This window comes from Corvus moneduloides, chromosome 1 (genome assembly GCF_009650955.1).
Source record: "Corvus moneduloides isolate bCorMon1 chromosome 1, bCorMon1.pri, whole genome shotgun sequence".
NCBI lineage: Eukaryota > Metazoa > Chordata > Aves > Passeriformes > Corvidae > Corvus > Corvus moneduloides.
The window spans coordinates 132,609,277-132,637,159 of NC_045476.1; the positions used below are offsets into that span (position 1 = coordinate 132,609,277).

Sequence of the window (27,883 nt, forward strand, 5' to 3'; positions counted from 1 at the left end):
ACACTGCCCTCAGCGGCTGTGGGACACCATCTCCATCTAAACCAAAACAGAAACCCACGTGGCGCTGCGAGGTTTGCGACTACGAGACCAACGTGGCGAGGAACCTCCGCATTCACATGACCAGTGAGAAGCACATGCATAACATGATGCTCTTGCAGCAGAACATGAAACAGATCCAGCACAACCTGCACTTAGGCCTTGCGCCCGCCGAGGCAGAGCTCTACCAGTACTACCTAGCCCAGAACATAGGCCTGACTGGAATGAAACTGGAGAACCCAGCAGACCCGCAGATGATGATCAATCCATTCCAGCTTGATCCAGCAACAGCTGCAGCTTTGGCACCGGGACTTGGTCAGTATCTCTTTGTCTTCTTGAGGTAGTTTGTCACTTACGATTACCAGAGCTGCAGTGGAAGACAAAAACCTGTTGTTTTGTTCGTCATCTTGCATCGAGTTCTGTCTGTAAAAGCTAAATTAGTCATATACTAGGTAATAGTTGCAGGAGTGATGGGAGCATTGTAAGTTCAACCAGAAAGAGGTTAAGGAGTTCCACCTGCCTCTACTTTGGCCCCCCTGACATGGTTGCATCCTTGCAATCCCATTTTTCTCTCCTCCACCCATGTGTGCAGGGTCCACAGGTAGAGAATGAAATTAATTGATCACATAATGAGGTGCTATCAAATTAACAAACTAGAAAAGATAAAGACAGCTCTGTTTTCTTCAGTTTTTAATTATCTGAATAGGTCAACATTTTCCAGCAAGAATGCAATCTTTTCTTTTTTACCTGACAATGCCCCTTTATAGTTAGCAAATTGTCTGTATTCCAAGTGTAAGAGAAGGGCAAATTGGAATCAAATGCTCATGTGTGAGTAGTGTACTGTGAATCTGTTACCTAATGGTACAGACTTGTACTAAAAAGAGTTCTCAAAGTTTGTTAATTTGTAATGTTTCCTTTTGACGTACCTAAATTGTACCCATGTTGTTCACTGGGTATATTTTAAAATTAGGAATGCTGAGATCTGGTACCAAAAGTGGCTAAGTTAGTATAGATATTCTTAACCTAATTACTGTATTGTAGATATACATATATATATTGACCTTCCTCTAGCATCATTTAAAGGATATAACAAAACTACAATTAGTGCTGTGTAAGTTAATCTTGCCTTTTAAGTTACAAAAGCATTGCTGTTTTGTTATTTTATTGATCAACTTTCATGCCTTTGAAAATACAAATTCCAGAATGACATCATGCCCAGTAGGAGTAATTAAAGCTATCTGATGAGGGAATTTAGAAGTTGAAAGGGATGATTGTAATTGATCCTGATTCAATCCTATTACAGCTTTTTATAGTTTAAGCTCTAGAGAAAGCAAACTCCTTGTCAAGGCTTTATTTTACAGATTCCTTTGTGTGTGCTGTGCTTGCTGGTCTCTACTTTCCCTTTTAATTTTTTTTTTCCTGTAGTAAATAATGAGCTGCCGCCTGAAATCCGGCTTGCCAGTGGTCAGCTAATGGGTGATGACCTGTCCCTCCTTACTGCAGGAGAGCTGTCACCTTATATCAGTGACCCAGCGCTGAAGCTATTCCAGTGTGCTGTTTGCAACAAATTCACCTCTGACAGCCTGGAGGCCCTAAGTGTGCATGTGAGCAGCGAGCGCTCACTCCCCGAAGAGGAGTGGAGGGCTGTAATTGGAGACATCTACCAGTGCAAGCTCTGTAACTACAACACTCAGCTCAAAGCGAACTTCCAGCTCCACTGCAAGACTGACAAACATATGCAGAAATATCAGCTGGTGGCTCACATTAAAGAAGGCGGCAAAACTAATGAGTGGAGGCTGAAGTGTATTGCCATTGGCAACCCAGTTCACCTAAAATGTAACGCCTGTGACTATTACACCAACAGCGTGGATAAATTGCGCTTACATACTACCAATCACAGGCATGAGGCAGCCCTGAAACTCTACAAGGTAAGTCTGTGACAGCACCTCCAGCCAGCACCAAGTAGGCTGGGGAATTAACCCTTTCAGTGCTCATCAAACAGGACTTCGAATAATTAGGAGAGTAAATGTTTATTGAACATGCATATAGTCAAACAAAAACTGCAGGTTCATCAGGGAGGAGTGCTACAGATGAGTGCTGCTGAGTCACCTGGGGGTCATTTAGGATGCACTTTCTGCAAACACAGGGTCCATAAGTTGGGGTTTTTTTAAAAGTTCTCGTGTAATAAATGACTAGCGGTGTTTTACATCTCTCATAACCTTTTCAGACTTTGTCCATTACATTTTGATCAGAAGCTTGAGAGAGATTATGGAAAATGATGATTTTTCCATACCGTGCATAGGGAAAGGAGATCACTTTCTGGCATATGTATCTGTTTGCAACCATAATGTATCACAGCCAAGTTATTTTACATTGGTATTTTCAGTAAGCACATGCAATATGCCACATTATTACAAAGGGTATTCAAAAGTAAGCACTGTCATCCTTTTGTCTGCTCTTCTTTTCCAAACCAGTAATGATTTTTCACAAACATGAAAGGGTGTGGTGTAGATAAATATGTTAGTAGAATGGCAACTATATTTTTATCTTTACTGGAAAAAACTATGTGGATATAATGAATATGTGGGAGTGATGAATACCATTTATTACACAACTTGTCATGACTTTTTCCAAACCCTAATTATGGGGTAACTTATTTTCTGCAGTGTGTTTACTGGATTGGCTTGATTGTCTTGGTTCATGTACAAAATATAACACATTCGTTTCCAAGATGAATAACTTTGTAACTTATTCAAAACTTCTTTTGTCTAGGGGATATAAAAATTCAGAAAATATTGCAAACCATTAGTCACTGTAACAAGCTCTAAATATGATTAGAAAATCCATTTTGCAAGTGTTATCTATTGATTTATACTAGAAATCTGTGATAACTAAACTATCAGGAGTCATCTGCTGATTACAGCAACTATGCTGGTTTTCTAATCATGTTGAAAACCTCTACATCCAGAACAAATACAGAAAAGTCTCAGCAGACCTCTAGTTTAAGCAAGAAATAACATTCTTCTGGTATTCAACCATGTTCAAATGGTTGGTCTGAGCTAACACACGCTGCACAGGCAGAAACATAGATTTTCATTTTATAACCTGATTGTTGCAACCTTGGTGTATGTGCTGTGAGCAAAAATGGCAGTAACACAAGTTTTGGTCTATTATACTGTCCCACAGTGCTGGCTGCTCTGCTAATTTAATTAGATTTAATTTCATTTAGATTGCATTTTTCCTTAATTCTAGAGGGTGATATTTTTTGCTTTTCTTTTTTTTTAACACCCACCATCCTGTTACAAAAAGTACAAAAAGAGCTGAGATTCTAGTGACACAGTTAGCCTTCTTCAGCAGCAAAACTCCCTTTAGAAGTTCCTGCTTCCATTCATCTCTGAAGCTATTCTTTGCTCCCTCCTTTTACACTGTGCAGCCACACTCTAAGTCAGGGGTCTTTTTTAAAAAAAAATTTTTGGTCCCCATCAGTTTTTTGGAGTGTTAACCTGTGTTATTTCAATTATTTGTTTTACAATGGCACCATTCCAAGAAATACTACTGCAAATGGTGCCACAGTTAGGAATGATGGAGTAGGAGAAGGGAAGGCAGAAGGCTTCTCTCAGATAGCTCTTCTTCACTGCCAAAGCTTCTGAGACTGTTGAAAATAAGATGCCAGCTGCTAATTTTTTAAAAAAAACTATAGTCACAAGGTACACAAACTATCTACTCAAAACAGTACTGTCTCTTCACTCACTCAGCCTGATCCCTTAGAGAAACCTTCATCAAATATGTTTGGGTTTGCAGCATGTCCTACAAAATATTTGATATGGGATGCTGTGGGAGAGAGTATCAGCTCTTGGCCCTCATCACTAAGAACATCCTGCTGCTGAATCTGCTTCTTTGCCAGATCCTGGTTTGTTAGATGGAGCAGTTCAGTAGCACCTGTGTAGTGCAGCTATCATACACAGTGAGGGACCATCACTAGCCTTTGGAGCTGAGTCCTTGAATCAGCTGAGGGCATCCCAGTGGAAACGGAATCCACAAACTCCCAGATACCCTCTAGGCTTCATGGCCTAAGTAGGACAGTTGAAAGTGTCTGGCTACTAACCATAGGGTTCCAACTCTGCTGACGGATGTATTTTTAAAGGACTTGTCCCTAGGATTGCTAGTGAGTATCTTAGCTTTTTAAAATGTTTCTGTCCCTCATGACTTCTTAGAGAAGCTTGGAAATTTGAACTTCACTAGGTTTAATGACTCTCAGAAAGCAGATAGCATATACACACGCATACACTATTTTTATATAATTTCATTTTAAGGTTAATTTGAAGGAAAGTGATGTCACATTTCAAATATCAATTGGAATATTAGTATTATTTTTTAAGATTTGGGGTTGGCATGAAGTGCTACTATGTGTCCCAAATGACCAAAATGTTCTGGACGTGTGTGCTCTATAACAGAATGTCATGCCTTTGTACATCACCCAGAAAACTTTACTCTTAGTTTTAAGCGTACATTCAGGCCTCAAGGTGGAAATAAATATGGTTTTGAAAGTCTGTTATCTGCTAGCAGCTTGATAGTTTTGTCAGGTCTTGGTGAAGCTGTTGACACCAAGAGAGTTGTAAACTTTTTTTCTCTTGATACATCAGATAAACTTTTAGAGCACCTAAGGAAAAAAATAACATTAATTTGTATGAATAATAGATACATGCCTTGGGAGCGATATAGAATATTCATGAATTGTGTTTATATTCAAGCATCTCCTCTTAACTCCTTTAAAATTAAGGTGCTGTGAATATGGTTTGGCAATAAAAAGTTTAATACTAAAACCATCTGAAAGCACAGAAAAAGAATCTGTGACTTTGTTCCTTTGCTTTGTCAAGTACCTCAAAGTTTTCCTTTAGTAGTCATTTATATTTATTTAGATGTTATTGTTTTGTGAATTTTCTTTTATAAATGTTGCCGTAACAGCTTGATTTTTCTCCCTGTGCTTAACTATTGATGGAATAAAAGGGTTTCTTTTCATAGTCATAGCTTTTAAAGCGACCATGAACATCAGAGCTTCTCTTCTGAAGCTGTATAATTTTAGGCAGTACGGAAATGTCACTTTTAGAGTTAGATTCTAAATGTGGCAAAGTGGAACCTTTAGCTGTTTTCTAAGTTATTTAAAGAAGAAATGGCCTGGTTGTTCCTTACAGAAGTGCAGTATTCAAATGGTGTTGGTAATGTGGCTGCTAGGAACCAGAACAAAGACGGCCTTACCCTGAGTGAACTCAGCTTGGCCTCAATGAATTTCCCAAAGACTTACTTTTGGAATTGTGGAGCTTGATATTAGCAAATTAAACCACAGAATAGTTGCACGTTCTTGGCAGCATCCATCAAGAAGCATTCAGTGACTCCACATGTAAACAGAGAAAGCTTCTATAGCAAGAGACTGCATTTCCATTCTGCAAGAGGAAGCATTCAGCTTCTGCAGATTTGGGAAGCTGAGGCAGGATGGTGATCTGTCTCTGTGGATGTAAAATACATATAGCTGGAACTGCTCTTAAGGCAGCCATTTTGTAGCTTAGTCAAATAGCTTTTGATTCAGGGAACTGCATATATCATGTCCTGTGCTCATAAAATAGTTTCCAAATACTTATATTAATAAATAAATAAGTATAGGGTAGCCTTTTTGTGAAGTAAACTGAGATGGCTGAAAAGAAAATTTACTTAACCAAATAACGGAATGACGATCAATTTCTAATCACAAATAAATATTTGAAGTTAGTCTATCAAAAATATTGTTCAATTACCTGATAATACCTTCAATAGTCATTGCTTTTATATTGTATATTTACTGCAGTTTACATTGTGTATGCAACTGTTTAGGAGCTCAGAGAAAGTAACAGGCAGCAGTTAGCAGACTAATATTCAGCTGAGCGAGAACTACCTTGGTTTTCCCTTTATTGACAAAATACTGATCCACAACACTATGACTTTTAAATGCTATGATTTTTTTAATGCTATGATTTTTAAATTTTGGTAGATCACTTTACCTCCCATGTTCTCAAGTGGCAAAGATATTACCCAAAAGGAGTGACCTGATTTCAGTTTAAGAAGGTTAAAGGTTAAAGGTTAGCTCAAAAGCATCATCTGCCTAGCTGCTTAACTTTAAACTGATCAATTTAATGAAAATCTGTTTTGCAGATGGTGTCGTAATGTCTTTGGCAGGATTTAGGCAGCTTTAACATTAGACGTATGCTAGTAAAAATTATTTCTTTATTTGACCAGAACAACACCTTTTCTTTTATGTTTTAAGGTAAAAGGCATGTGGGATATGGTATTTTGGCAAAGGACCCAGAAGCAGAAAGTGTTGATGGTCTTTCCATATGGGCTCAAAACCAGAATACCCTTATGCCTATTGCTAACGATGACTCAAGAAACAAACAAAGCTGTATTCATTTTTTCACCATAATGTTTTACTTTGAACCCATAAAAAAGCATTTCAGTCAGACCTGTCCTTGAAAAAGGTTTGTCTTCTTTGCCTAGGGTGGAATGCAACAGCATTAACTTTTTTAACCTGGCAGGGCACACCAATTGTCTCTTTCAGACCTTGTATTTGTAAATCAGAAGTATTCTTTTCCCTACTCACAAACCAAGCAGTAATTGTGTTACTTAGCTGTAGATACTATAAATTAGAAGGCAAATTAGTCAATCCAAATGGTAAGTTTTATCTGATGGAAGTTGTCTGAATAAACAAAGAATTAGATCCTTGGGAGTGTAAAGCAGAGCTTTGTGTTTATGTCTTCTGAGAATCAAGCCCTCACAGTTTTTGCCAAGATGATTAAGTTTCAGCACAAGCACGTCTTTCTATTTTCAGATGTATGCAATTCAATAGGAATTTCTTGGGCTGCTAATGCAATACTATTATATGTTAGCTTTGTAATTAGCTAGGACTCTATCCCTTTGCCGAAATGCATTGTAATATTACACACACAAGCATAGTTTGCATGTAAGCAGTTATGAAAGTGGTGCCCTTTGTTTCATATTGACCTTCCAACTTATTTAAAGGAGAGTTTACAATGAGCCTTTGTTTTGTCCGCAAATGATCATAAACAGCTTTCTAAAGAGCCCAATAAAATGAGATAATCACAAATGTATAACATCACATACTGAAAGGGTGGAAGAACAAACGGGGCTTTTACTATATTTTATAGGATGGATTTATAATCTGTTCTTGGGTCACTTAGGGCCAAGAATTTTCATGGTCAGCTGCTTGGTCCTGCTAGCTAGCATCCTCTCCAGGAAGGGCAAATACCGTGCAGCACCTGCTCTTCAGCTGGGGCTCTGCATTGCTTTTTTTAAAGTGAGGTGTCCACTTCTCTGCTGGTTCAAAGTCAAAAGCTTAATCAGACCAGCTTTTTTTTCTGCATCTGTCATCAGTGAAGCAGAATAGTCTGTCTGGATTCCATAATGCTGTTTGCATATTTGGGTTTTAAATCAGCCAGGAATATTGAATGCTTTGCTCATCTTTATCACGTGCAGGAGGCACAAGTGGGATTTAGTCCTTAGGTAACTTTTAGTGTAACAGTTCCCCAAGGAACACTGCTTGGTTTTTTCTCATTATCCTTGTTCTGGATGAAAGCATTGTTGTTAGGAATTAACAACTGAGGGGGGTGTGAAGTATATGCATATGGGGACGAATGGACTAACAGCCCAAATTACTTTATTTGCTTTACTCTGTTTGGCATGAAATGTTGGTACTTGATCAGCCTGAAATTAACAGAAAGTCACATTCTTTTCATTTCAGTTGTCTTGCACTAACTTTTTAATATAAAATCAAATATCCTACATGTATGCCAGTCCAATTATTTAACTGTCATTGTCCCAGTATGATAGTAAAAGAGGTCAGGAGATTGTGCAGCATTGATTTGCATAAAAATCATTGTGGAAAGGAAATTGGAATATGTCTGCACACCTGAGGAGCCAAACCAAGCTTTGCTCGATGTTATTCTTGTTTGTTTAGAAGAAAACTATTTTCAGTGATAAAAGTTATTCTAATTTGTTCCTCAACACAAGCCTCATATAGAGGATAGAAGGTATTTCAATTTTTATAGTCCTTTGAGATTTATGTTCACTTAAGGTTTTAAATGTTTAATGAAATTTAATTTCCACTTCAAGTTTTAGTTACTGTAATTCAGATTATGCTGTTGTGCTTACATGTATAAAGAGAAAGCAGTGTTCAAAGAATGCACTGTGTAGTCACAGCTGTACATACGTTGTGTAGCCATAGCTATAAGTAATGTATATGCTTATATGTACTTGTACACTATAGACAAGAACATTTATTAAAAAACCCCAAAAAACCCCAAACTAACAAAAAATTATTGCTAGCTGGTAAAACAGCAATTTCAGAACTATTATTTTTTATGATAAATTTAAAATAAAACAGTAGAGAAAACATTTTTACATTATATTTTATGTACATTTAATTTGATATTCAGATGTCTGTCTCTCGGATTGTCCTACATAATGGTCCTTGTTAAAAAATACCATATTTTGTATTCAGCTTAAGGTACACTGCTGAAACAGGGAGGTGTTCTGAAATCATAGTTTAAAGAATCCTCATGTTCTTCCATTGAAATGCTGTCCAGAATCCCAGTCTTTGCACTGTCCTGGGTAAGGGTGTGTGAGGCTGCTCTTGGAAAGGAGACTGTACCAGACTGCTTGCAGTGTGCAGCCTGCCCAGTGGAGCCTGAGCTAGTAGGTCCTCTTGCGGAGCAGGAAAAGTGAGCAAGGAGGAGAGCCAAAGCAGCAGAGAGAGGATCAGCCTCATTTATTCAGTATGCTCAACACACAAAATGGCTGTATAACAGCTATTTTTTGTGCCTGGAGTTCTTTCATTCTGACATTAAGAGAAATATGTAATTATCTCTGACTGAGATTCGAAGTAGAGATGCAGTGTATAGTGTATGTAAGAGTATTATGTCAGTGTGAGTGCATATGTATGTGTGCATTAATAGATTGCAGCTATGGATTTAGCAGCCACTCCCTCCTGCCCTTGCAACATAGATTTTCTTGTTACCCTTAGGAGATTTTAGCTGATATTATGCAACTCACTACAGGTGTCTTTTCTAAAATTGTAATTAGTTTGCCAGACTCTCCCAGGTGAGATTTTTCTCCACGCTCTCTTCCACATATTTAAGAATGAGCAGGAAAAAAGAAAAAAAGAGTGAGACATGACAGGAAAGTTATATTTAGATATGGATATGTGTAATTCAGCTTTGCTATTGTTTTTGCTAAGTTATCTAGAAGAAACTTTCCCTTGGTCTATGCATTTATTAGTCCATCCAGACAAAATGCCAGAATTGTGATTTTATAGGAGAGTTAATGGGAGTAAGAACTTATAGACCTCATATGTACAGGACTGAGATTTGAGCTGTTTGATACACAGCCCTTGAGACTGTGTTTGCTCTCTATATATCTATCTTGCTAGATAGACAAATTAATTTTCTGCATTTCTTCCTTTTCTCTCCTTTGGGGTACTACTGGAACAGAAAAGGATGAGAAAGGATAGTGAAGATGCTGGTGTGAAATGCTAAGTAATGCAATTTCTGTTGATTTCAGCAAGAATTGGGCACAATGCAGGAGACATTTTCTTGGGTAAACTTCCATGTTTATGTTTGTGGGCAAAATGTAATATGGTACAACAGGGAATAGGTATTAATTACATTAAATGTGAGTAGGGGCTTTATGTTGATAAAACATAAATTACAAGTGGTGGCTTGTAATATTTTTCGGTCCTGATGGTTTGCCTGTTAGACTGGTGTACTTAATACAGGCAGATAGTGCAGACTGATGATTATACAACCTCATGCTGATATATAAAAAAAAGTGAAGCTTTGCTAAGAACTTCAAGACCTTTGCTTTGTGGACAGCTATGAAGGAGGATGTCATAGAAATGACCCCCTTGGTCTGGAGCAGAAGGTGCCAACCCTTCAGTACTGCAGCAGACAGATACACAGCATATTGTGCACCATAGCCTCGGGGGAAACTCTATGTTCTACTCTCCCAGTGGGAAGGAAGGCATTAGAATAATCCTTAGCTTTTAAAGGCAAGGGGTATTGAAGAAAACAAAAATTGAGCAAAGGTAGTCCTTGAATGATAAAGTGTGCAGATTCCCATGCCTTGGGCATCCTACTGCAGTAGCAGTTACAATAACAGAAAAAAAAGCTTTTGTCATATACAAGGAGTATGAGCAATACTCCTTGGTTATATGCATGAGTAGGAAACATATCGCTAATGGGAGCTATGCATGGTAATGTACTACACTCCTTCCAAAAGTGGATGTTTGACCACCAGGGTTGCCTAACAAAAAATGTGATTTTTTTCTATTTAAAATTGTTATCCTAGAGTATTAATCAAACCACAACAAAAAATGTGATTCTTTTCTATTTAAAATTGTTATCTTAGAGTATTAATCAAAATATGATTCACATGTGTAAAATACATGACTGTATAACTACTGGTTTATTCCTGGATTGTGTGCAGAAAGCATAGCATATAGGGACAGTATTCAGGGTTCTGCCCAAAGAGGGTGTTTATCTGCAGTCTCTGTTCTCCCTTGTAAACTCTCTCAAAGATGAAGAACATGCACTACTTCCTCGCAGTGCTCCTGGAGAAAAGAACCATAGAGCCACCTTTACTCATAAAGACAGCACAGAATCTGCTGTTCTGGGAGAGTTTGTACCCCAGCCTTTAACAGAAAACTAGATTACCCTTAGTCAGAGAAAGTTCAAGATGACCCTTTTAAAACAAAGGACAACACTGGAAACTCTTCTTACCAGAACTTTATCAGGCAGTTCCAAAGGTCTATATCTCTTCATTTTAAAGTTGTTGGGCACATATGGAATTTTTCCATTGGCATCATAAGCTTGTGTTTGGATCTATAGCAATCCTTGGGTGAGGGAGGTCAGTTGTCTCCAAACAACTTTATTAAAAAGGAAGAGGTTTTCCATGGAAAATCCTAAAATGTTGCAAGAGGCTCAAGTATCATAACAGCTATGATGGATATTATCCTTATCCTAAATTGAAAGCTCCTATTGGTAAAGGAGCAGGAATGGCACTTCTTATTCACAGAATCATGGAATCAGAATGCCTGGAGTTGGAAGGGACTCACATGGATTATTGATTCAAACTTCCTGCTCTTCACAAGACTACCTAAAACTAAACTATATGACTAAGAGTGTCATCTAGATGCTCCTTGAACTCTGACAGGATTGCTGCTGTGACCACTTCCCTGGGAAGCTTGTTCCAGTGACCAACCACTCTCTCAGCAAAGAACCTTTTCGTACTGTCCAATCTGAAGTTCCCCTGATGCAGCTTCATACCATTCAGACAACAGTGTTCTTATTTTCTGTGTAACCTAGACAAAAACTTGCTCTATGGGAAATAGATTGAGGAAAAAAATACTAACATTCTCTAATTGAGTAAACACTTAGTGAATGACCAGAAACTTGATATTTTTACAACTAGAACAATGAAACAAAGTCTAAGGAGGATCTTGGTATTCTTGTTCTTTGTGTGCTAGTGATGAGAGCATGGAAAAAGGCTTGCTTTACTACTGAAATGAGACAGCTTTAATATCTAGATGTTACTATTTTGGAAACACCCTTTGGCATTTGCAGATATGTAAGCAGCTAATGAATGACTGGAAATTAGGAAGAATGAAGCTGGTGGAAAAAAATGAGTCCAAACTGCAAGTGTTTCTGAAAACCTTATGTCCTTATTTGTTCAGGAACTTCTGTGACTCAAAATCTTGACCCAGGAGGAAGCTGAAATCCTGCTGGGATATATCAGGACAGGATCTTCTGAAGTCAGCTCTCAGATGACAAAGATCACAGGCCACAGAAAATAGTTTAGGACTAATTTTTCCAAATTTCTGACCTAGAGTTTGGGCAGATTTAAAAGCACTGCTGTATTGTTAGTCCTTTGGGTCCACCCATCTGTTGCAGATGCATCTCAGTAATAGGTGTTGTACCTAGGCTGTGGATATCCTTTGTCACTTTTTGATTTACTAAGGTAGTCTCATAGGTCATGATGACTTGGATATGCTGTCAATGTTCTCTGTCTCTTGGTTCCTACCTCCACTGGTGTGTTTTGTAGTGTGTCAGGCTTCAGCAATATCTTTGCAACACTCGAATTTCTGTGACTTATAGAACTCAAGGAATGAAAGTCTTTGTATCGAGTCATTAGGACTGCTTACAAGTATTTTTGAGAAAGAGCAAATCCTTTCTCAGACACTCTGTAGTCACTTCGAATTTTTTTTTTTTGGCCTTTTTTTTTTTCTTGAAAAGCAAAAATAGGTTTATGGGATCATTTCTGACTCTACATGTTACATGTAGGACCTGGACACAAGAAGTATTGCTAGGGTATCTTTTCTTTTCTTTTCTTTTCTTTTCTTTTCTTTTCTTTTCTTTTCTTTTCTTTTCTTTTCTTTTCTTTTTTTTCTTTTTTTCTTTTTCTTTTTCTTTTTCTTTAAAACTATGTGTGTCCATATATATCCTAGGCTGCTACTGTCATCTTCTATAATGCTGTACATCTTCTATAATGCTGTACACTAACATATATGTTAGTGTCTGCTGTAGTAAAGATTGGATTTCCATTATTCTTCTAATTTCCTTGTCCCAGTTACTTATAATTTTCTTATAGACACTTTTAGGGCTGAAATTATCAGGATTCAGTCTGGGTGTAAAGAATATTTCTTTCTTCTTTGGGGCTCTTTCTGAGTCACTTAATCATGAGATATCTTTCTAACCTGTCCTAATGAAAAATACTCCATTGCAAATAAAGTTAGTTAAGTACATTTCTCGCAGTGGCTGTCCATAACAGAAAAGAATGTTATTTTAAAAGCAAAGACACATTAATAGGCCAAGTATGCAATCCTTGTCCTATCACAGCAAATTATACCATTAGTCCACTTTATCTAATCTCTTTTCTACAGACTGCCTAACAACAATGGCTTCTCAGAGCAAAGCAGACCAAAAAAAAAAAAATTTCATGGGCGAATATAGAATAACGTTGCTTATACAGGAAAATTCTTGTTCTTTTCATATGTCCTCTGTATTTGACAATGAATTAACATCATATGAATTCAAGTATTTTTTTTTCCCCCGAAATTGTCTTTGGGTAGCTTTACAGGTATATAGACATCAAATCAGTTTATAAAGTGAAGTTTTGGCTCAATCACATGCAGTGGGAAGGGGTTCCACAGGTTAATTTAACCTGCATATAAACATTTTTTTTGGCTTTTAAAATTTTCTGTTACTAATTTATAAAGTTTTGTTTGTTTTTATTCATCTGGTTAATAGAATGAAAAAGATCATGTGTTCTTACTTGATTTATGATTTTTTACATAATCTTTATAACTTCACAATAATCTTTGTGATTACTTTATGGTCTTTTTATCATGTCTCTCTTCTATTTACACAAAAAATTTCAATCCATTCAGTGTTGCTTTTAGTGGAAGTTTTTCCACATTTCTGCTAATCCCATCACTGATCTCTGAACTCCTTCCACCGCTGTTAAATTTTTCTGGAGATACACAGATATTTCAGAACTGAACACACTGTTCTCAGTGGAACTGTATGATCTTACTGTCCCATGCCTGGTGCATCCAAAAATATAATCTGCTTTAAACAAATCCTATTGCATTCTGTGCTGGAAATATGTTGCCTTTCATTACATGCTTCTTCCCACACCGCCCCTTCAAACTGATGCCAAAGTGTCTGAGAGTGGTTACACTTAACTTAGACACCAGTAACATGTTTGATTGGTTCAAAGTATTCCTTCTAATATACATTTTCTTCGATTTATCCATCAATACTGAGTTTCTGCTGCATGCTCAGTTAGCTTTAAAACTATCTGGCATTTCTCACAGTTCTTTGGCTGGTCTTGACTGTCATGAGTTCATTTATGACTTCTGTAAGAACAGTCCTAGTTTTCTGTTAGAAGACTCAGAGGTAACTTTTGTTCTGTTAAATGCCCCGTTAGTTCATGTAGCTTGTTTTCTGTCTCTGACAGTTTTTAATCCATGACTTTTTTGCCCCTCTGTTAAGTGCCTACATTAAGTGGTTAGGCTGCTTCTGCATAGCCAGCTTAGTGGAAAAAACTCCAGCTCTGAATTAACCCATGGAGTAATTAATTTCCCCCTAATATTATGAGAGTGAGAGAAAGATGCATCCCCTTGCACCCATGTCACATTGCCTGTCTCTTCAGATAGCTGCTTCTGGTTGCTTTCCCACATGTATTGCTATACCCAGTGGCTTGGGGTGCAAACCTCTGTAGGCAGTTAACTATTTGCTGAGCCTGAAGAACAGAAATAGCTAATTAACCATCTATCTGCAAATATTTGCCCCACATATTTATTTACTGATGCAAAATAGAAGATGCTGTTTCTGCATGTGGACTACAAGGCTGAGGCAGAACTGCAATTGACTCTTTGTAGTGTGCTCTTTTCATGCTGTTCAGTGCTAACTTTAATGTATTATTGATTGTTATTAAGGTATACCATGAAATACAGATGGGATGTCTGTTGTGGTTGAAGTCATACTGTGGGAGCTATGTTGACTTTTAGGTTGTTCTGGCCTTCATGCCGCTTGACATTAAAATCTTTCACATTAGGGTTTAGAAAAAAAAAAAAAAAATATAGTAACTATGTTACCCTGCATGTAGTGGGAAGTAATGTGAAAATATGATGCCAAATACCCTCCCCACCAAGTCAGCACAAAATTTGAAATGAAATACTAATTTCAGAGCAAGCCAGGAAGTTCTAATTCCCTGTGTGAGTATATACAAACACAAGTTTAGGACACTCACTCCCTGAATTTAAATTAGCTGTGCTGCCTGGCAGTAGAAAGTGGTAAAAGCAGAGTGATTAGGGGTCTGATTTTCCAGAATACTGAGTCCTAGTGGCTCCTCTTGGTGGTGTGTGTTTAGCATCCCAGGATCCAAGGTCACGCTCATGAGTGACCGTCTCCTCTGTGCTGACTGCCAGCCTCCATCATTGCACAGCCTTCTTGGCTGGATGTATTGGCTAGTTTGAAATACACAAAAATTGTATCAGAGGATCAATTACTGCTGAAATGTCACTACTGAACCCTGTAATAGTGCTAATTAGTTAAAGCAAAAGAGGCACTGTCTTGGCAGCAGATCACTGAATATTTTTTTCACAAAATTAGGTTTGAAATGCTTACATTCTTCCGCCTCCCTTTTCTGGAAAAATTAAAGTATGTAAATGGTTTTTTTCCTTTTTTATTTCCTATACCGCCATAAAAAGAAATGCTTCTAAATGTTTCTCACTATGTCCAGCAATTTCCATCTTAGAATAGCTTACTTTTGTTTGAAACACTTAAAGAAGCTATTAGTCATTGGAGAAAACTTGAAACAAGGAAACGTATGACAAACACACAGTCACAGGACAGCCCTCTCTGATTTTGGCTCAGCTCCCTTTCTGCCATTAATGGGGCAAAAAGAAACTGGAGATCTGATGCAAGCTCCCTGCGGTGGGGGAGGGCAGGGTTGTTCAGCCTGTGTCAGGGAGTCCCCGGCTGGCAGGGAGTCAGCTGTGTGTGCTCTGTCCTTCCCAGCGCATGCCACGCAGGAGCTGTGTCAGGAGAAGGACCGGCAAGGGCAGTAGCAAGTACATGTAAGTGTGTCTGTGATGAGAGTGAAATGCCTGCTGCACAGGGAGACGTGGGGAGCTCCCAGGCAGAGCCAGCTCAGGGGGATGCTGGCGACTGCAGAAACCTTTTTATCTGCTACAGAAAGGCAGTGGCTGCTGTCACAAGCTGTAGGGTCTGACTGCAGTCCTGTATTTTGATCCCCTTCTCAGGTAGGTTTCATTTTTCTTGTGCTCACCTTGCAGAGAGCCTTCCTGGGCTGTGTCACTGTGTTCTGGGCTTGATGAACTACCACAGTTCTTTCCAAGCACCAGTTGTTCTTTTTCAGTGCTAAAACATACACGAGGCTCTCATTCACGCACCCCATCCCCCTACTTTTCATCCAGCATTTAGTTTTTGGTGACCATTATTTCCACACTGTGCCAAAAAGATAAGATTCGCAGCTGCCAGTGGCACGAGCAGAGTCTGTGAAGTTTCTTTAGTGTGAGATAGGTCATACTGTTAAGCAAAAATCTAAATATTTGCAAAGATTCAGGAAAAATACAGGGGTTTTGCTGGTTTTTATCCTCTGTAGAATTTGTTTGAAGCTTTAAAAACATTGTTTGTTTCCTATTAAAATGGTGATGAGAGGAAAGAGATGGGAAGAATGTAGGCCAAATCCAACTTTGTTGTAGTATTGCTGATCTCAGTAGTATTACTCCAAGGATAGAGAAGTTTTCCAAAACGACACTGTTTCTTAACTCTGTCAATTGACTGAGACATGGCTCTCCTGTGGTTTGACTACTGTGGTTTGTCACTACTGTGAGAAATTATCCAGTTCAAAAAGTCCTGTTATTTGGGTAATTTCTTGCTGAAATTGATGGTTACTGTTTCTGTTTTTCTCCCAAAGTTTATTTCTAGGGCTTTTCCATTTGTTTCTGGTGCTCTAGATAAAAGGCTAGTCACAAAGGCAGAGTCAGAGAGACTGCTCTGCAATGAGGATGTGTAAAAGAGGAGTGGATTTGAATTTGGGAGTGTTTTCCCTCTCATGGAAGCAGTCTCCCTGTTTGATACAGAGTGTGAGTTGATCTAATAAAATCCACCTCCTAAATATCTTTTACAGATCAAACCAGGTTACTGGGTTTTGATAACCATAACATACTTTGTGGGTGAGCATACACACTAGGATACCTCATTTACAGCCCATTTCTCCTCCTAATTTATTCCACATTTGGGAGCATTTTTTAAGCAGCTACTATTTAAAACCAGAAAGCCTCCACCCTAAAAGGCCCCAACCTGTGAGAAACATTTCCTCTCTTGCCCGGAGCTTGGAATTTCACTCCAAAATGCCAACTCCCTCAGGAGTGTGCATAGTGTCATCCTTGCCTTGTGGTTTACTCTTTTCAACCTCAGTTGCACACACAGACATTGTTTACAACCTCACCACATTCTTCTTCTTCCTGCCTCTACCAAGATCTCTACATGTCTTTTTTTCACAGTGACACTTGCACCTGGATTTCTGCAGTGCTAAGCCCAATTTCATTCTTGCCAAGCCCTAGACTCCTTTATATTTTTCTTCTTTTCTGCCAATAACATTCTTTTCCACTTTCTCTTGTGTATGAATGTGTTTATGTACATTTTCAGATACATATTTCTAATTATCTGGGATGAGTGGGATAAAAGTTTTACTGTCTTGAGCTAGAGTTGGCTGTGTTATTTTAAGTAATAAAGAGAGAAAAACAGGTATGCTGACTATCCCATAGGAAATTATCATGCATTTTGAACCTCCTGCATATTTTGCATTAGGAAAAATATGTTAGAAATTTGTAGGGTGCTCTCTAACTGTATCAATACTCTTTTTTTCATATGGTTGCATGTACCAAGCCAAGCCCTAGTAATATTAAGGGGGGAAAAACACTGCTGTGGGTTTGTGACTAATATATTTTAGAAATGTCTTACATTTTTCCTATAATAGCTTTTCCATACATAATAGCATTTCAGTTTGAAGGTCTGACTTCTCAAGGCCTATGAGAGCTAAAAACAAGTGCCAGCATTCTGCTGAAAAGCTGGAAATTTCCCACGTGCTATGAAGCTCCTTTTTCAGACTCACAGATCACAAGATTAACACATCATTGGTAAAAGGCCCATCCTGGGTGTTGGCTCAATGTAATTTGAAAGGAAATTTTTTCATTTGAAAGCAAGGAAAAAGTCTTGATGGTGGTTTGCAGCATAACCAAACTAATGACAGCTGATTTCAGCTAACTGGGCTGGGAGCATTAACAATAATTACTCTTGGAGACAATTTTAGGTCTTGTTTCAAGGATGGAGATTTTGTTGACACCATCATCTAGGACTCACTTGAGACTTCTCTGAAGACTGTGCTCTTCTACCTTTCACATGATAGATGTAGAAGTGTGCCTTGGGCAGTCAGAGTGCCCTTTGTGAGGGATGCTGGACCTGTGCTGGGTTCATATTGACAAGACAAAATCTTCCATGTGGCATCAATAAGGCTGGGATAAAAAACACGACATATAATAGTTCCAGACCACAATCTTTCATTCTTTTTTAGGTATAACCACTGGGGTCACATATAAATAATCATCTGGCTATGTAAAGGGGTCAAACCAGGGCTTTGATATTCACAGTACATATCCTGATGAGACTGTGTTGTTGTTTAGGTAGGGTTAATTTTTGGCCCAACTCCAGCAAATGGTAAATTTTCCACTGAACTTGGTGGAACTAAGATTTCACACATGACACTTAAATCTGTGCTATATAAAGCTTTGTATAAATATGTCTGTATATAATATATATCACAAGCATGTACAAGTGTGTTTCTGTATATTTTAACCAATTACATAAACTGTGTTTAAACTGTCTACTATGCAGATGCCTAGAAAGAATGAGCTAAAAAAATCTGGACAGTGGTAAAATACTCAGAGAATGTCATGGGGACATGTTTTTCATAATTGTAATATTGAGAGGTTTTGTTTCCTTTATCAGTTGCCTTTCTCTACTATAAAATCATGTGGGATTTTTTTCTAGTTGCATCAATTTTCAGCTACAAATGTTTTACATTATAAATCTGTGTAAAACAGACTGAAAATTGGGAAGTGTAAGAACAGATAATCTGAAGACTTAAGTGCTTTGGGCAAACTTCTCTTGCCAGCTTTCAGAGATACAGAGGGAGAGTGTATTTGAAACCCCTCATCAGAGCAAAATGAACGTTTTAGTGTTCTCGGACATAATATCAGGCTAACATGCTCCCTGACTGACATCCAGTACATACTGTATAATTGCCAGCCTGCTTCTCCAAGTGCCTTGAAGATTACATTTTTTTAATGTCCCAATATTAATAACCAGATGTGATCTTCTTCCTGCCCAGGGGTCAAGCTAGCTGGCCAGGTCAGGCTGTTTGTCTGTGTGCACAGACTGTGAAGTCTATTCAGAATGACAGGTATGTGGGGGGAGGCGGGTAGGGTGTTAACCTCAAGACCACCAAAAGGGAGTTCTCCCTGCTGGGAACAAAGACCAGCAGGAGCTTCAGCCTTTTTCAGTACTCCTGGGATTTTAACCAAGTGAACAAAAGATGATGCACAGCTGAAGAAATGCTCTTCACAGCTGATACATAATTTAAGATGTTCAGTTACAAACAACCGGATATGTATTTGTGATTTCATTTGAGCACAGTCCAATTATCTGCAGTCAGTTAATATTTTTGTATGAGCAGTTTCTGTGTGCTGCTTTATGTGCTCAGAAGACACTCAATTGCCAGAGTTTGAATACATGCTGGCCTTGAAAATAGCCCTAGTATTTAAAGAAATACCATTAAAACACCAGCAGTTGCTATGAGGTGTTTTGTACCTTCTAGTTAATGTTTGCCAGTCTATGTATAGATTATTTTATTATATGATGTAGTTTCATTAAACATGCATTATAAAAACATTTACTCTTCACTCTCTCTTTTTGTTAGGCAAAAAAATCAAAGAAGCAGCTATTTGTTTTCCTAATTGATTTTCTACGTTAGTTGTTCATTGAATAGATAAGTAGTGCCTGTGATATTTGATTACAGAGCAAGGCACCCATTTAACCTTCCGTTCTTTCCTGGCCAGGATTTCAAATACAATACAACGTACCTCCCTTAGGCTCAGTAGGATTAGACTGCTAGCAGTAATCCCTGATGCTATGAAATAGACCTGATAGAACTTCAACTCACTTGTTTAGGATTATGCTCATGAATTTCAGTCATCTAGTTGTATTAACCCTTTGGGAACTCATGTGATTTATGTGGCTATAAATAATAGAACATTATAATAAACAATGGTAGATGCATATCAAAGCTTATTTATGTGTTTTAAAGAATTCACTTTTGCTTGGTGATCAAAGTGTAAAATTCACATTGAAATGAATTTAGCTCCTATAGCATAAATGCTCAGAGTTTATTTTAGTTCTAATGTTCAGGTGCCTTTTGCAGTTCCACAGTATCTTTAAACAGGTTGGTCTCAATTTGTGCATTGATTTTTAAAAATTGTTTGAATAAATTTTAGTTCTCAAGGTTGCACTGAAAGGGTAGACAAATCATATCTGCTAACTACAGAGCATCAGTGCAGAATCTCCCCGTATAATGACCTGAATGCCAGCATGGTCCTGTGGTAAAGAGGAGGGGTACTGATACCTGAGCTATCATTTCCAGGCTTTTTTGATTACAGCAACAATCCTGGTACAGGCAATACTGACTTACGATGACTTATGCTCTAATCTAAAAACAGAGTAAGAGTGCCAGAGCATTTCTGATGGAACATGAGACGGTGGGCAAAAGCATTTTAATTGCTCCAGATTCAGACTACTCTTTTGAACTGGTGACTGTAAATGCTGATTTTTAATCTGGTCAAATCACTACAGGGAATAACTCTATACAAGCAGTAAGAAGGAACAGATCTTTTCTTTCTTTCGTTTTCAGGTTCCTAAAACTTACCAACAAAATAAATATTGTTTCCTATTACCAATCTCTTAAATTATTGAACCTTTAGTTCAAAGGCTCATTAAATATTTATGTGCACAACTAATTGTACTGATTAGTGAAATGAATATATATATATATGTTTTAGAATGTTTGAAGTAAATTACAATGAAAAATTGTGGAGAGTTTGACTTGGGAACTCTAACCTACTCTCACCTGCTTGGCAGAAGATAGAGTCAAATTAGGACTGACTGAATATGCACAATCAGGCATCAATTGGTGAAACTACTGCCACTTCAATACACCTGCATGTGGAATTGCTATATTTAAAGGCAAGATGACAGGCAGAATCAGTGCTACTAGCTGCACTTGATGACAGAGGCATCAGGGCATTTCTTTACCCCTTAGACATTATTAAAGCATGCCTATTATTGTAGATCTGTTTGATACTCTTGATACATCTGATGATAAAGTGGTATTGATGAATAGCTGAAGGCCATGAGAGCAATAAATGAAGTTACTCTTGAGCGATTCCATTCTTTTTTTGCAGGAGAACTTGGGAGTGGGGGCAGTTTGGGGCAGTTGTTCATCAGCCCAGTGGTTCACTCACGTGCTCCCACATGGAGTATTGCTGAGTTCCAGTCTGTCACCCTTCTTGATTAACATATGCCCAAGGCCATTACAGGAGAATCATCTATGCTTGAGGTGTGGGTATCTCCATGATGCAGATGATTTTCATGTGCACAACTATTTCATTAGACTTGGATGGCGAAATCAATTGTTTGACTCCGTATCTTGCCAGCCTTGAGGTTTGGGTATAGCCAGCTGTGTTGTAAAGTGAGGTCATGCTGGTGGGATGCAGAGCTGATAGGAATGGCCAAGGCAGCACGACATAGCTGTCCCACGCTCATAAGCCTTGCTGATTCTGCATTTGGCTACTGAGGTAACCCAAGGAGTGACAAGCATCCCTTGGTAATTTCTATGTATATATATGGCTGGTTGTTAAGTGGATAGATGATGCTTCTCTTTCAAATTGGCTTCTCTCAAGTTCTTTTGTCTTAGAAATATTTTCCAAAAACTGTGCTCAGTCCTGCTGCTGCTGCAACCTACAGTCCAGTTGCAAAATTTAATACATTTAGACTTTTGTGCTTTGTTGGTTAGTTTTGGTTTGACACCTGGTATATTTCTGTTCCCTGATTGATTGCAAATGTACCGTTAGAAATGGGCTGTTTCATGAATGCTCAGTTTACACATTCAGAATGTGCTTTCCCTGGATATTCTGCAGTATGTATTTAAACATAGCTGTTTCTGAAACAAATTCCTTGCTTGGGTCAGCAGATTTAGTGTGGAGAAATTCATGGAAAGCAAACAGCCAAAAGGTGGGGTATGGAAGGAACTAATTCAAGAATTTCAGATGAATATATCCAGTATTTTCCAGCTCTCCATCTGATGCTTTAATTCTAAATGCAGAACTTGCAGAACTCAGTGGCCCACACGTTGCCACCTTCAGATTTGCTGAGAAAAGAGAGGTAAACCTGTAAAATTTGGTGAGATTTGAGCTGCCAGGAATATAGCTGTCTATCCATTAGCTGGTTTTTCTGACAGCAAGTATTTTTCAGCTGCAGTTTCAGTTCTATTCCAACTCTCTCAACTTGCTTCTAGTTGCAGTTCCACTCTGTTTCAATCTATAAAGGCTGAAATGAGTCAGACCCCAATTCTTTCTGAAAACCTCACTTCATATACGTAATTCAGATCAGCTAACAGTGCCCTGGGCTAAATCTCAAAAGATACTGAAAGCTTGTATTGTCAGAGTGGTTGGTAAATAAAGAATCATTTTATCATTTTCTTGATCAAAATTTGCAATTTTCGATTACTCCACCAATTATCAAGTTGCACTTGTCTTTCAGTTTCTTACAGGGTAAAGGGAATAAAGGCTGGCCATGTTGGGAAAGTTTGTTCCTAGGTGAAAATAAATTTTGGTGGCTTGGATAACACTACTGTTTATTAATGTGCGTTTACTTAGCAAAGCAAAAAAAGGTAGCGTGTGTGTGTGTGTGTGTGAAGGGAATCTTATTAAGTCTAAATAGACTGTAGAAACCATGGTAATACTTTACACTTCTGTAAAGCCTTTATTCAGAGGCTTTCAAAATGTTTTAACAACGTTAATTAAATTCAGTGCTCCTTCATTCTGTGTTAGCCTAAGTGCATATAGGGCCATCTTCATGTACATACTGGTAGAATGGAAGAATGCTCGTGTTTAACTGTGTGCAGCAGCATTGCACTGCAAGTATTTCCAAGGCAGGTGAAAAAAAGTAAAAAAGTCGTGTTTAAGTGAAACTGCACAGGGAATTGCCTGTAGGTAGGCAAAACATAATTACAAGTTGAAATTTGGCCAAGACATTTGTCTTAACACTCTTCCTCCTTTGAAAAAAAAATGTGCCATGTACTTAATAACTTTATTAAGTACAAGCAGTTGTGAAATCTGTTCTTTGTTTCAACCAAAAGAAAACATTTCCTAACAGGACAGTGCTGTTAAACACCAAGCTAGGGCACTGACTCATTACTAATTTAGACAGAGAGCACCATCAATGAGTTACCAAAACTTTTTTTTGTAGCACTGGTGTTTTCCTTGGAGATCTCCCCTCCAAGTACTGACCCTGCTTTAGCCTGCGAGATCTGAAGGGATCACAGCGCAAGGTGGTATGGCTTAGGGCTGTATATAAAATGATGAAGGAGAGAGTGAAACCCAGCCACGTGCTCCCTTTACTCAACACTGTAGTAGGAGAGGGAGGTGGCATTCAGTGAAACTCAGAGCTACTCTTGTTTTCTGCAGTAAATAATCTGCCTGTGAAATTCACTGCTGCAGTGGGGGGTTATCCGGATAAACAGTTTATCAGGATTTTTAAGAAGGATAAGGGGATGAACATTAATGATGTTTCTGATTATGTGGGCTAAAACAAAAAGATACAAGAACGTTTAGTTCTCTGTTATTATTGTTAAAGTCAGGATATAAACAGACTGCCTTCCAGGGTCAGGCAAGGATCCCTCGTCACACTGCACATTCATTTAGGTTCTCTAAGGGCTTGTATTTGTACCCTGCTTTTTTGTGGATCTGACATTAGCTATTTGTACACAGAGCATGTCGGAATACCTGAGCCAAGGATATGATTCATAGAGCTGCTCCTGCGTTTCCATCTCTCTGTCTCCCTCAGTGACTGTTCTCAGAGGATGACGTTAGACTTCAAAAATGAATACAAGAACTGAGTGTTTCAAATGTAAATAAGATGCCTTTCTGTTCGCAATTTTAGTCTTGCTAAGGCAAGGTACTACTCTAACAGTAAACAACTGAATCTGCATGTCTGGGTTATTTTGGTTTTCTTTGTCAGCTTATCACTCAGCATAGGAGAGGAGTGTCTGTGTCATAATTAGTGTTTAATTTATTTAATTTGGAAGTACAAACAATAGACAGAAAGGGCCATTTGACAACTAATTAATTTGTTTCTGCTCAAAGAACATGACAAAAAGTTTGCCTTCAGATGAGCATTTACAGACTGTGAATTTGCAGTTGAGTAATAATTCATCAGGATTACTCCTTAGATAATTTGATATCCTCAGTACAGCATGTAAAGCTACAGGATTTGAATATATTTTTAAAAATCTAGATGATTATTGGAAACACTTGGCTCATTCTAGGACCAGTTATGATTCAGTACCACACAAGATCTCTCTACGTTTCTAGGAAGCACAATTTTATTCCACCTCTTGGAAGAGCATTGATGAAGCATCTGCAGCCTGGGTCCTGTGACAGCTAGTTCTGCAGAATCCACGCAACACCATGTGAGATAGGGCTTGGGTCAGGTTACTGTTTTTCACTGCAGTTTTGTCAGCATCATGGTAACATGTTAACTCTGTGTTATAGCTCTAGTTATTAATTGTTCTGTACACTCTGCTCCAAGCAAGGATGAGGAAGAAAAACTCCAATGTTGTGAACGTTATTATCAGAATCAACAATCCAGGCCTACGGAGGCTGTGTGCAGGTATCTTGGATCTTGACACAGCAACTCTCCAACCGTGGCCAGTCAATCTGTGTGTGGAAGCCAGGTCTTAAAAGGGAATAGGGGAAGTGGAGGTAGCATAGTGCACTGCAGGAATTTGTCCTGATACAAAGCTGGGAGATGGTAGGGCATGGACTTGGACTCTGCTAGGAAGCACCAATGGTTTCTGTAGTACAGTGTGAGAGAGCAGAAGATTTGAATTGTAATAGAGGGATCAGTCTTCTTTAGGGAGTGGCATGTTGTTGAGCATGGTATTTTTCACATTTCCCTGTTTTCTCTTTCCCTACAGAGTATTAATAATGTATTGTAGAATTCTCAGACTTTAGTATGTCAGTGGAACTTGAAGGAAAGCTGTAGGAGGGAAAGGTTTTGCTTGACCCAAAAGAAGAGGAAAGCTTCTTCTGGTAGAAAGAAAGAAAATACATTGATTATTTGAGGAAAGACCTCAGAGGGAAAATTGAGATGTAATTTTTTCCAGACATCCAGGCTGTGATGGTAAGAACTACAGAGGAAAAAACATTACCCCAAACAATACTGTGCAGACCCTGGAAGGTGATGTGGAAGTCAGTCAAAGGCTTTCAAATAAAAGCTTCTTTAAATAAAGTCCAAGCAGCAAGAGAAACAAGACTACTGCAAAGTGAAAATGAGAATGAAGCAGTTTTATTAATACTGTTCAGTGAATGAACTAACATTTAATAGGTTTTTAACATATCTTCCTCACATATCTCTGCAAAGAACTGTAGTTAGTAATACTGGTATTACAAGTTAGTAACTGTAAATATTAATTGTAATAACATTGTAATGTAATCAGTGTAATGCACCTTTTAAAATCAAATATTCTAGTAGAGGAATCAGATTTTTCTTTGTTATTTCTAGTCTTAACCAGAGGTGTGTAGAAGGGGGAGGGGATAAGGATTATTTTAATCCCCAAGTCAGACATGGGTATGTGAGTGGGCACTGGCATGCAGATCAGCTAAATCTATTATTTTGAAGCAATGTACAGTAGCTCCAAGTATGGACAATGATAAATAACATTGACCTAAAACAGGAATGATTTTAAGCCACCTTCACTTATCCAGCTTCATGGAGATCTGGAAATAGAAGTTGATTTTACTTTCCATCAATCTGTATATATGGTTCATTAGATGATTTAATATACTTAGAAGTGAGATGTCCATTCTCTTAGTCACTTTTTTCCCTTTGCCTTATACATTGTCGCAATAGCCTAGAATAAATTAAAAATAAACATATAAATAACATTTAAAACAGTACATAAAATAGTATTTACATTTATTGATCACTTCCCTAAAAATCTGAACCACTCTGAACCACAGCTGTTCAGAGCAAACAAGTGTCTTCCTAACTCTCCCCTTTTTATAGCTGTCCTTTGAGTCAGGGTTTCAAACCTGAACACAATGGCATTTGGAGACAGTCTCAGAGAAATGAAAGATTCACTGGATACTGACACAGTCTTAGAGTTTGGTTGCTTTGTTTTGGTTTTTTTTCTGTTGTGTGGGTTTTTTTTCCTTTTCCTCTTTATTATTTTCTCTTCTGTAGCAGTCGTACTTTTAGGTTTAGCTTGACAGATTTTAGTAGTTCAGACAAAGAGCAAGGTTTTGTCTGAAGGGTTTGCAGTTCAGCTGCTTCAATAGAAAAGGGTTAATTTCAGAAATATTTTAATTCTTTTAATAATAAGTGATGAGACAGGCTTTTAGAAAATAGGGCTGATGTAGCCACTATATAAGTAATAATATAATAATATAATGAAATAAAAAGTCTCTCCCCAACCATCCCTCCTATGTTATGCAGTAGGAGTATGTTCTTTTTTTTTAAGTGCGTGTCCTGGTCAGATTCTTTTCCCCTCAGTGATTGTGATTAAGAGTTTTTCTTCCAACTGTTACACAATATTGTGGTCCCCAAAAACTCAGCAAGGAAAGCTCAACTGTTATGAAACGTGAAAATAAGACACTGGTTTTCCTTTTAATTTTTTTTTGGTAATGCAGATGCCAGATGACATATCCAAATAAGCACTTTAAATATGCTTGTCAAAAGTTTATTAATAGATGCCATTACTACAAGTCCTCATGTGTGCCCCTTTGAAAAACAGTGGTCACTTATTAAAGACTAGAGACAGAACATTTTCTTGAATAAAGTTGTTAATAAAGCACATCAAGACTTTTTCCTATTAGTATTGGTCCATGAATACTTCATGTGCTAATTTAGGGTTTAGAGATACTTAATCATACAAGCCTTCCAGTCTGAAATAGGCACGTACCTTATTATTATTATTTAAACACTGGCCTTTTATATTCAGAATATATTTATAAAACATACTTGTCCTCTTCATAAAATTAAAAACATCTGCTACGGCTTTTCAGTTAAAATGTTGTGGACTTGAAAGTCTGGTGATAGGTCAGTCTGCCATTTTGAATGGCAATTAAGCTGACAGTGCACCCTGTACCAGTGAGACTGTGAAAACAAACAAAAAAGGCAGATGGTTCATTTAGTTTAGTAATTGTAATTTGTTGTTCATTAAAAGCAATTCCCACACAGGCATTCTCTATGCAGATGGAGTATATGGAAAATTTTATTCTGCCAACCTGTCGTAATAATTATTTTTGTTAGTGTAATTTGCACCGACATTTGATAGGCAGTTGATTAGAGCAGTATGGTTTCATCAGAATTAAAATTAATTATAAATTTTGCTGCTTTCATTAGTGTGCTTTTATAACTATCATGACCGAGCAGCAGGGGTTTGGCTCTGAAATACTGAAAATCACAGCAGCATTTGTTGTGTGGGTTTTTTTTCTTCTTCTTGAGATGATTGAACCTCTTAATAAGGGTTTTTGTTTGGTCGAGGTTTTTTATACCTACAGAAGATTAAAATTAGTGGCAAAACTGTTTTAGGATAATTCTAAAATATGCTTTTAATGGAGGAATGTGCAGAGTTAAAAAAACAAATTCAGTTACTAAGCTTGAGATGTTTTTCAGTCTTCTTAAATGTAGTGATAGCATTGTAGCTCCAGACATTCTGATAAGTAGGGAGAAACCTTATGGCCAGTAATAAAAATGCCCTTACAGGTAAAAAACCTTATTTGCTAATAGTTTTTTTACAGGGATTTTGTCTTCCCTTTAGAGTATAAAATTATGTTAAATAAACTTCAAAAGAAGGAAAGTAGTGCCCTCTTTATGATTAT

General features: G+C 37.8%; 1 protein-coding gene across 3 annotated transcripts in view; it reads left to right on the top strand.

Annotated features, from left to right (window-relative positions):
• The window catches only part of ZFHX4 (zinc finger homeobox 4), a 149,105-nt gene that overhangs the window by 25,894 nt on the left and 95,328 nt on the right, over positions 1-27,883 (top strand). For 2 of the 3 annotated variants that reach the window (XM_032127887.1, XM_032127897.1), the window contains exons 2-3: positions 1-351; positions 1,462-1,964. The exon at positions 1-351 is cut by the window's left edge and continues 2,273 nt beyond it. In XM_032127887.1, the coding sequence (XP_031983778.1) occupies positions 1-351; positions 1,462-1,964 (854 nt within the window). The remainder of the gene's footprint in view (positions 352-1,461; positions 1,965-27,883) is intronic. The other variant, XM_032127903.1, reaches the window with a different exon arrangement.